The sequence below is a fragment of the Aedes aegypti genome, chromosome 2, assembly GCF_002204515.2.
Source record: "Aedes aegypti strain LVP_AGWG chromosome 2, AaegL5.0 Primary Assembly, whole genome shotgun sequence".
In the NCBI taxonomy this organism is placed as follows: domain Eukaryota; kingdom Metazoa; phylum Arthropoda; class Insecta; order Diptera; family Culicidae; genus Aedes; species Aedes aegypti.
Genome location: NC_035108.1, coordinates 161,577,451 through 161,588,377, shown reverse-complemented (window position 1 = coordinate 161,588,377; position 10,927 = coordinate 161,577,451). Strand labels below are relative to the sequence as shown.

The 10,927-nt window shown below is 38.5% G+C and overlaps 1 protein-coding gene and 2 long non-coding RNA genes across 3 annotated transcripts; all 3 read right to left on the bottom strand.

Annotated features, from left to right (window-relative positions):
* Positions 1–4,728: 4,728 nt before the first annotated feature.
* LOC110676171 lies at positions 4,729–6,974 on the bottom strand. Its single transcript, XR_002500130.1, has 2 exons — positions 6,898–6,974; positions 4,729–5,360 (listed from the first exon to the last, which is right to left on the bottom strand). It is a non-coding gene; the product is annotated as an uncharacterized LOC110676171 (long non-coding RNA).
* On the bottom strand, positions 6,235–6,891 carry LOC110676170. Its single transcript, XM_021842986.1, has 2 exons — positions 6,688–6,891; positions 6,235–6,607 (listed from the first exon to the last, which is right to left on the bottom strand). The coding sequence occupies exons 1-2, from the start codon at positions 6,862–6,864 to the stop codon at positions 6,245–6,247; spliced, it is 540 nt and encodes a 179-aa protein (XP_021698678.1). The 5' UTR covers positions 6,865–6,891; the 3' UTR covers positions 6,235–6,244.
* Positions 6,975–7,060: 86 nt separating the features above from the next.
* On the bottom strand, positions 7,061–7,703 carry LOC110675384. The gene is made up of 2 exons (XR_002499434.1): positions 7,455–7,703; positions 7,061–7,388 (listed from the first exon to the last, which is right to left on the bottom strand). It is a non-coding gene; the product is annotated as an uncharacterized LOC110675384 (long non-coding RNA).
* Positions 7,704–10,927: the final 3,224 nt, after the last annotated feature.

The window sequence follows — 10,927 nt, the reverse complement described above, 5'->3', positions numbered from 1 at the left end:
TCCACTGACGACCCAGATGGAAACGTAAACAACAAATCGCAATCGCCACCCAATGCCCCGAAGAAGAATCGCCGTCCTCCTCCCATCACAATCATAAGCAAAGGTACCAAACACTCCCGCGAGCTGATGAATCTGGCCGATATCCCGCAGTCCGGTTACCAACTGAAAGCTGTTAAAGCTGGCACGCAGCTGAATGCGACGGACGAGAACGTTTTCAATGCCGTCATCAAGGTGCTACAAGACTCCAACACGGAGTTTTTCACTTACACCCCATCGCACCAACAGCCCGTACGATTCATACTCTCGGGTCTCGCACTGTATGATTTGGCGGAGCTGAAGGAGGAATTGTTGCTCAATGCAGTGCGCCGGTTAGATGTTAAAATTTTCTCTCGAAAGCAAAATGGTTACGAAGAAACTGTGTTGTATCTGCTTTGTTTTGAGAAAGGATCTACCAAGCTTTCGGAGCTGCAAGGTGTCAAGACTCTGTTCAACACGGTAGTAAAGTGGAGATTTTTCACCAGAAAACCTGAAGATTCGGTCCAGTGCCATCGATGTCAACGCTTCGGTCATGGAATGCGCTTTTGTAACATCTCTCCATCCTGTGTCAAATGCGGGGAGAAACATCTCACTGCAAACTGCAAGCTCCCGGTGAAGGCCAACCTCAAGGATGCTACCGTCTCGCGCAGTCTTATTCGGTGCGCAAATTGCAGTGGTAATCACACAGCCAACTTCCGAGGTTGCCCCAGCCGACTGAAGTATATCAAGCAACTCGAAGAAAATCGTCAGCGTGCTTCTAAGAAAACTACGATGCTGAACACCCGCGCACCTCCGACCTCTCTACCTAGGATCAATTCCAGCGTTCAAAATCGTTTGAACAATCCTAGCGCCGCGGAAGGACTTTCTTTCTCGCAAGTACTGCAAGGTTCCGGCCAACCAGAACGACGTGCAGATCTTTTTTCCATCTTCGAGTTTCTTTGCCTGGCGAGGGACCTTTTTATCGGTTGCAAGGCTGCCGCTCTAAGGAGCAACAATTTCTAGCTCTATCCGAGCTAATTATCAAATATGTGTATAATGGCTAGTCCACCCTGCCTGCGCATAGTTAATTGGAACGGAAGATCCGTTCACAGCAAATCGCTAGAATTTTTCGACTTTGTACAACGTCATGGCATAGATGTAGCTGTCGTCACCGAAACCTGGTTACGCCCAAATACTTCATTCCTTCACCCAAATTTCTCCTGTGTTCGTCTCGATCGGCCATCAAGTGATGAAGGCGGCAGAGGAGGTGTACTAATAGCTGTGCGTAAAGGATTGGTTTTCAAGCAGCTGAATATTTTGACCAAAAAAATCGAGGCTACAGGAGTTACCATCTCAACGACTGGTAATAATGAAATATGCATAATCGCTGCATACTTCCCTGGTACGCGTCGGGGCTCTGAGTGCTCCCAGTTTAGACGTGAAATCCGCTCTTTGGTCACGCAAAACTCACCGTATTTCGTCATTGGGGATTTATACGCCAGACATCGTTCTTGGAACTGTGTCAAGAATAACAAAGCTGGAAGTATCCTGTGTCAATAGGCGTCACACTCCGGCTTCAATATCAACTTTCCTGACTCCCCTACGTTTATTCCTGCAGGGTGAGGAAGCCCATCCACGTTAGACATTGTGCTGTCTAACAATTTGGTCAACATTTCGAAACCAATCGTTCACAATGAGCTGTCGTCTGACCACCTGCCCGTTACCTTCGAGATCAGTTTGTCGGCCGATCCTGTGGCAAATACTGCCACTGTTCGCTACTATGCACGTGCAGACTGGCTTCCCAAGAAACAATTCAATGCAATAAATAAACTTGCCTATTGCATAAACATTGAACAAAAGCGCTAGTAGTTGAATAAGATTATGAGTTGAATTAAGTATTGATTTAATGTTTCACTCACTAAACTAAGCGCTTTTGTTCATCAAGTTGTTGTTGTTTTTATAACTTATTGAATTGAAGTTTTTTAATAATTGAATAAAATATTATAATGGTAGCCTAACAGCTTCTGAAATAAAAGCTGAACAAAAGCAGATTCTTCCATGTTGGAAGTTGTTATAGACAATCAAACATGCAATGGAAAAAAGTTTATATAATGTTGAACAATATTTGTGCAAATGTGTAATTCAACAAAAAAACATAATGCCTAATATAAATTTGAAATAACATTTCTTTGGAACATTTTGTAACCACTAACAAACAATGTTGATGAAAGATGCGTTAACAGCAGCAGCTTAACTATGTAGTAATTAAAGCTTTTTTTCAAATGACTTGAAATATGAGAAAACAACTTAATATTACAAGCTGAACCGATGAATTTCGCAAAAGTTGGTAAAACTATTTATTCAGCCTTGTTGAATTATATTTGAAATAGGATTCATTACAAGAACAATTGAAACAAAACTTATTCTTGATCTCGTTCTACTGATGTTCATGGTGTCACGCTCTGTTATTTCGTAAATATGGATAGATCTACCAAAAAGTTTAAAAAAGTGGCACATATCATCGTAAATTGAAGTTAATTCGTGAAAAATATCGGCTTATGTTTAAGACCCTGCGCGTGAATCGAAATACAGCAAGAAATTCGATCGCTGTTGCAGCCGTACGAAAAATAACAACCTTTACAGAAGGTAGGGAGCCGGATTCTGTTCTTGGTACTTTTATTTCGCTTCGGAAAGCCACTGAGCTCATATTTGGCCATGATGCGCATCTTATTGAAATGCCTCTTATTACAAAATTTCAAACAATTCGGCCGAGAGAAACCCCCCATACCAAAGTGAAACATGAAAGTGCCCAAACAGTTCTTTACTCTATATATCCTTTTAATATATTACAATAATATATTCAAAATAAAATGTGGATGTTACAGATGGACATCAACCCGTTGGCTCAGAATCCATAAATGTTCATAATTCGTCCCCCGTTATCAACTCAACACCGGTTCCGCATAATCCAGTATCAGGAAGGTTTGTTCCTGAAAAAAACGACCAAGTCCATGTTTTACAAACCGGTCAGGCTGATAGTTCAAACGGTATTGCATTAGAACAACTTCATGACCCGGTTGATCCGCAAAGCGAACCACCGAGCCCAACAATCGAAAGTTCGCGAGAAGCAATAAGATCGTGGTCTCTTCGTCACAACATTACTCATAACGCGTTGAAGGATTTACTGGGGCTGCTTAAAGACAAATACAACGATATAAGCTTACCCACGGACCCAAGGACGCTTCTTGAAACACCTCAGAATATTGGGCAACTATGCTATGGGATTTCAGGTGGTAAATACTGGCACCATGGACTAGCAGCTTGCCTTGAAAAGTGGTTTGAAAATGTATCATGTGATATATGTATAAGCATTAACATCAACATAGATGGCCTGCCGATACATAAAAGCTCTAAATTTCAACTTTGGCCCATACTATGTAACGTCCATGAAATGAAAGAGTTACCACCGTTGCCTATTGGAATCTTTTTGGGTAAAGCAAAACCAGCTGACATCAATGAGTATCTAGCACCATTTGTGAATGAAGTAATACCATTGCTTGAAAATGGTTATTACATTAAGGGTCACTTCATAAAGATTAAAATACGTTGCTTTATTTGCGACTCTCCGGCACGTGCTTTCGTTAAAAGTATATTTAACTATAAAGAAAACCTGTTTCTTTTATTGATTATATATTTTATGTTTTATAGGTGTAGTCAACTTTAACGGAAAAAATGGTTGTTTGAAATGTACCATTAATGGAGAGTATTCGCACGTGTCCAAGACGGTTGTGTTTCCCACGCTTCATTGTCCATTGCGAACAGATCTTAAATTTCGTCCGAAGGACTATGGTAAGCACCATGCTGGTCAAGATTCGCCGATTTTGAAGCTGCCTGATTTCGACATGGTAAAAGATTTTGTTGTTGCCGATTCACTCCATTTGTTGGAATTAGGTGTAATGAAACGGCTTTTAACAGGATGGAGAGATGGATCCCTAGGATATGAAGGAAAGTTATCCGCATTGAAAATACAACAACTATCAGATGCAGTTGTAAACGTTGAACTACCAAAAGAAATACATCGTAAAATGCGAGGGTTAGATTGTTTGGCCTTCTGGAAGGGGACAGAATGGCATTCTTTCTTAAACTATGTCAGCATAGTGGTACTCAAGGACTTCATTGACGAAAAATTGTACAGTCATTTTCTGCTGTTGTTCATTGCGGTTAGAATATGCTTTTCAGAGTATTTCAAAAAATGGCTATCCCTTGCGCAAATTCTTTTCGAAAAGTTTATTGAAGGTTTCATAAAAATATATGGCGAGGAATTTGTTACGAGTAATATTCATAACCTTGAACACGTTGTAGGTGACGTTCAAAGATTTGGTTCTCTTAGCTCAATTTCAGCCTATCCCTTTGAAAGTTATCTCTTTCAATTGAAAAATTATGTAAGGCAGGGAAAAAATTGTCTACAACAAGTGGCTAACAGAATACTAGAGAAGACTCGATTTCCTTTCAACATTAACAATGCGAGATTTGTTCCCAACATTATAAAACGAGGCAATTTAGTTCTGTGTGAAGTACGTCAAGGGTTAGAAATCAATAATGTATTTAAAGATTCGTGGTTTTTTACAAAGGAATTTGAAATTGTTCAAATGGTTGACGCTTCGACTGATCCTGACAATAATGTTTTAGTACACGGTAAAGCTCTAGTTTATCAAACTGATTTTTTCAAACTACCTATTCGCTCGTCGTTTTTGTACATTTACGAAGCTCAGATTTCTCATTTGAAACAGTCGAAGGCTTATAGTATAGAAGACATCATGTGCAAGTTTGTTGTAATTCCTTACAATGTTAATAATTATGTTTACATTCCGCTTTTACATACATTTGAATCTGATTGATTGTTGTGATTATTCGTGCATGTTATCTGTATCAAATTATCAAACGTCGATATCCAAATAAAATAATATGAATGGTCGTTATTAGCTCTAATTAACTAATTGTTTAAAAAAAAACAAAACAACATCTTCAGTTCATCATTAAAAACGTTAAAACATTTCCTCCATCCAGTTTGGTAACATTACTTCCGTTTGAATTTTGTATCTGCACGCCCGTATTCTTCCTCATCTTAACCGGAATTTATATCTCCATTCATGAAAAAAAAATCAAAATCTCATATCAATCGTCATCAGAATCTTCTAGCGAATTTTCTTCTTCGTGTTCTGAATTGGTTTCATAGTCCTCGTTTTCATCGACGTGCACTCCAGACGTTTCTGGTTTATCCTGGTCAACAGGGAGTAGATTCGGCGTGGCAGAAACACTTGATAGTCCTAAAGCACAATCAAAATCTGAAAATAATATGAACATAAAATTAAAAACGAGTCCAGTTACAGAACTTTGTTGTTTACTTGTCTACCTTTTTTGTATAAATTACTAAAACATTCTCGGTAATCATGGTGCACCCAAACACATTTTGTTGCAATGAAATCATTTCAGTATGTCTATGACAGGGCTGGTAGCGACTAACTTAAAAAAAGGAACTTTAAAGATCTCTTACCTGAAAAAGGGGCAAAACAGGAACCGAAAACAAAACAAAAAGGGACTAAAGATATCAAGTAAACTAAAACCAATCCAAACTTTACCTAACTTTTTGTTTAAATTATTAAATTTTACCATTATAATGAAAATTATATTTAAATTTCGTATTTTATTAGTTAATAATTCATAAGTATATTCTGAATATCCCAAATTAGTGTAATTCAATTGAATTTTTAAAGTCTAAGAGTGAGTTGAGAAAGTATATTTTATTGTTGAATTATAACATAATGGTAATTCTTACAACATAAAGCTGAAATTCTCTGTATGGAACAACAGCATGAGTAATCTGAGGATATCAAACTTGTATTGTATTGAAATAATATTAAAAAAACACTTAAACTTAATCGGTAATAGCACTATTGGTTATATATTTTTTTACGATGCATTGAATAGAGACCAAATTTCTTAACAGAGACCTGCTACCAGCCCTGCTATTGTAGAAGAACATTTTAGCTGTTTGGCCTTATGTAGTGGTACATTTGCCCTAACAGTGCTAATATGTTGTTCATTTGTAATCTACCACGTTTCAAAATTTTGACACAGACAAACTAAAGTAACACAAAAAAGGAAATCAAAAAATAACCTGACGTCTATTTGTCTGTGCCATGCCAAAATGTTTATATATGTTATAGATTTACTCACCGGAATTGCTACTTTTGTTCTCCTTTTTTGTCTTCGCCCTTCGGTGAATTGTGGATTGTCGCTTGCCTTTTGATTCGCTTCTCTTTTTTGAGTTTCTTGTGATCCTCTTGAAGAAATCTTCAAGCAATGTACGTGAGAATGTGCTATTCACACTACAGATAAGTTTGAAGAAAATGTCAAGAATATTGACACATTTCTTCATAGGATATTTGACGCTATCTCCTCTGCTTTCACCCGTCCAAGAGCAAAATAGCATCAACTTCCTGTCGAAAAAGTGGTCAATCAATCCATACGCAATATTCAATCCGTTACAGGCATCGCCGGTGTGTCCAATAATCCTTTTCATATGAGCGAACTAAAAATAAGTTTGAGAATGAAGTACAAGATTCGTCAATATTAAAAATCCATATATTAAATCAAATAATTAACACCTACCAACTGCTTGGCAAACGATTCATTATTGAGATTTTCTTCCAATGCGTCTATTCCATCCGTAGTCGTCACCGGGCAAAATTGGAAGGATGATGATGCCTCAGAATATGGGTCGCACATCTTTTGGCGAATTGCAGTATCTATTTGCATTTCGATCTTTGCTGCTGTTTTCGCCAACATTGTCTCCAGAGAGTTGAGGACTGTTACAGTTACCTCGTCAACCACTTTTTCAGCTACCATCTCGATCTTATCAGAAATTTGTTTGATAATTCTATCCGCATCCGGCTGAAAAATAGGAAAATATCAGTACGATTCAATTTGATTTAGGGAAAATTCAAAAATTACGTATATATTCAAATGGTGCTTACCTTGACCAGTTACCAGATGGTTTAAATCAATCTCCTTGTTGAATGCCGGTTTCTTGAACTTCTTCTTGCGCCTTGGAGCAAAATCTGAAGCGTCGGTGGATAGGCCCGAAAGTTCGTCAGCCTCTTGTTCAGCATCCGCGAAAGTTGGAATATATTTACGTTTCACTGAACAGGACATTTTACTCCAGGAGGACATGGGCAACGATGCAGCATTCTTCCGTAGTTCATTTGCCTGCTTGGGGGGCCATAAGAGAGTATTCCCATCCACCCATTTGTGTGGGACCACTGTCAACACTGGCTTACCAGCCTCTATTGTTTGTACCACCACAAAATAGTCTGTAAGAGCATGCAATATATTATATTCTTCAAGTTTAGAATGAATCCTAGAATTGTAATACATACCTTTACCCATTTTTCACAATAAAAAAAACTAATACGGAAAAAGAGATCGACAGAACTGTTGTTGTTTTGGTTTGACATTCAGACACCATGAACAGAAAGTCAGTGTTACCAGTTTGTTTTAGAAGTGGTTAATCGATTTTTATTGAACATTAGTAGCGCTTATAGCAAACATATACGTTTATAAATGATCAAACGGGAAACAACGTTGCGTTGATGGTTTTGTATAAGCACTAATAAACAACAGTGATAAAAATGTTTGTATACCATTTAAAAAACGGTAATTTAGCAAGTGTTTCGTTTATATATCTATTCTTTAAGTACGCCTATAATACTGCAGAAACTTACAAACATGGATAGAACAGTGTGGATGTAGACAGCTGCCAATTAAAGGATCCGGAGATCGAGCCTCGTCGAGAAAATGTATCTAGTGATAATCAATAAAAATAATAGCTTTTCAGATGACTCCAAAATACGATTTGTTATTATAAACATAACACTGAGATGAAAACGCTCAAAATTAATTTGTGTTTTTGTTCCTCTTTGTTTATTTATTTGAATGTTTAAGCAACCTTATTATCACCTTTATTCAATTCTGTCTGTTCAACTCTATATTTACCATAGGCGAATAACAATCACGGAACGATGTTGTTCGGCATGTTTTGTATGTACTAAGGTGGAAGAAGCGTGGAATTAAAGTTGTATTATGCTTATTATTGATAATCTTAGTAACTATTACGTTTAATGATTTTTTCCACTTCTCTTCAACAATTAGACATCGATATGTCTTACACTATTGTTTATGAAACGTTGAACTGTCACTTTTAGACTTTTGAAATACAGCTTAGGGGTTTAAGTGTTTAATAAAAGTGTATGTTGTTTTTTCATGGTGTTTATAATGTAGAACATCTGAGTGCATGCGATCGAACAGACGTTTATATATCACGCTTTTAGAACCTCAGTTGTTGAATAGGTTCTCCATTTCTGGGTGAACATGAGTTGAACAATTGTTTCGACTCAAACAAATCAATTTTAAATAAACATATAGTTTAATTATGCAATTTCAAGAAACATCTCATCCAACAATAATTGTTTCTTGGGTTGCTTACCAACGGTTGATTAACACCAAATTGTGTCCAAACGACTCTATGTTTTCCAACATCCGCGATGAAAATGGAGTTAATACTGCGCTCAATTTCTTCAAAGACGCTCTTCTCGACGCAGAATCATTTGCTGTGCCGCTGATCACCCCTCGTTCGTACGATGTAGCGCAAATTCCCGACGAAACAAAACTCCTCATCCAGCTTCGTAACCGGCGTCGACGGCAGTGGATGAGAACCAGAGATCCTATGCTGAAACAAATTGTTTTTTCGTTAAATGATCGCATTCGTGGGGAATGCGCAAACGCACGGTTCAGCAAGTTTTCTCACACGTTAGCTACTATGGAGCGGGGCGATAATAAACTTTGGCGCATCACTAAAGCTTTAAAGAAAACGACTAAGTACAGCCCTCCACTGCGCAGTGGAGACACGTTATACGCTTGTCCTAAGGAGAAGGCCAAACAGCTTGCTGAAAGTTTCGCGCTTGCTCACAACAATCAAGCTACTAGTGATAAGGACACTGTTGAAGCTGTTGAGCGTTCTGTCGAACAGATTTCTCTTTCTCCGCCTGTGGCCGATAACTCCTGGTTAGTCCGCCCAAGGAAATTGCCACAATCATTCGCAATTTGAAACCTTAAAAAGCGCCTGGTCATGATGGAATCAAAAACATGCTTCTAAAACGCCTTCCCCGAAAAGGGTATGTAGTTCTCGCTAAAATTTTCTCCGCTTGCCTCCAACTATACTACTTTCCCGCTGACTGGAAACACGCTATAGTTGTCGCCATTCCGAAAGCGAACAAGGACCATTCCATACCTTCTAACTACAGACCAATCAGCTTGTTGCCAACATTGAGCAAACTTTTCGAACGCGTCATTTTGACGCGCATCGAGAAACACCTGGAGACAGTTCGTTTGATTCCTCATGAACATTTTGGGTTTCAAAAAGGACATTCTACCAGCCATCAAATCGTGCGGATGGTGAAGGAGGTAAAACGTAATTTCCAGCAAGGTAAATCATCAGGCCTAATCCTCCTTGATGTAGAGAAAGCGTACGATTCAGTATGGCAAGAAGCGATCTTGCTTGGTAATTTTCCGATGTCGATTCTGAAAATAATGCGAAGCTTCCTGAAGGATCGTTCCTTCCAAGTGGCTGTAAACGTGGCAGTTGTACGTCTCATCGAATGTCCGTACCATTCGGTGTTCCTCAAGGTTCTGTTCTGAGCCCAACACTATACAACATTTTTTCCGCCGACATAGTAAAAGTCAACGGAGTCCAGTACTATTTTTTTCGCTGACGACACTGGTTTTCTTACCTCACATCGCGACGCAGGAACAATAATCGACACGCTACAGCATGCCCAGAACTCCATCCAAGAGTACCAACAAAAATGGAAGGTGAAAGTCAACCCTACGAAATCGCAAGCCATTTTCTTTACTCGCCGTCGTAGCCCTCGTCATCTACCCCAGAGATACGTTTCTTGCAACGGCGTGGACATTCCATGGTCACCAAATGTCGGTTATCTTGGTATAACCCTGGATCAGAAGCTAAAGTTTGGATGTCACGTGACCAACTGCCTTCAAAAATGCGATAAGGTCGTCAAAATGCTGTACCCTCTTGTAAAAAGACGCTCCCGTTTGGACCCTGGTATCAAGGCCCTGTTATACAAAACCGTTCTCAGGCCAACGGTTGCGTATGGCTTTCCTGCTTGGTACGACTGTGCACAATCACACCGGAAGAAAGTTCAAGTTAAACAAAATCGTTTGCTCAAGATGATTCTTGATTTGAGCCCTTTTCATCCGACTGACGAGGTACATCGACTTGCCGGCGTTGAGCGGATCGATGATTGGTTTCAGAGATTAATGCCTAAATTCCTGGACAGCTGTTCGTCATCTGTAAATCCTCTTTTACAAGAGCTGGCCGCATAGCTGTGATGTGATATTATATTTAAGCTTTTCTTTTTTCTGTCTTTTTTCTAAGCAATTTCGAAGGTTTTTTTGTGCTTTTCCTTCCTTGTCCAAATAGTTGCTTGTCGTTGATTATCACAAAATGTGTTTTTTGTTCTATGTCATTGTTGTAAGCAGGGCCGGATTTAGAAATGTAGGGGCCCCGGGGCCAATATCTTGTGGGGGCCCTTTCCCAGAAAAAATAACATATAAGGTTTTTATAAGGTTTTCATTACTAGAGTCAAACTATTTTATAACGTTAAAAAATACTTCAAATCCTCTATGAACGTAAACCAATTTGAAATTTAAACTAATGTAGGTAATGTTTTTTTTTATATTTAATACACCTTAGTACATTTTATATGTTTACTGGTTAAATTTAATGTTTTTGTCAATGTCAATTAATGTCAATGTCAACAATAAAATTTATATG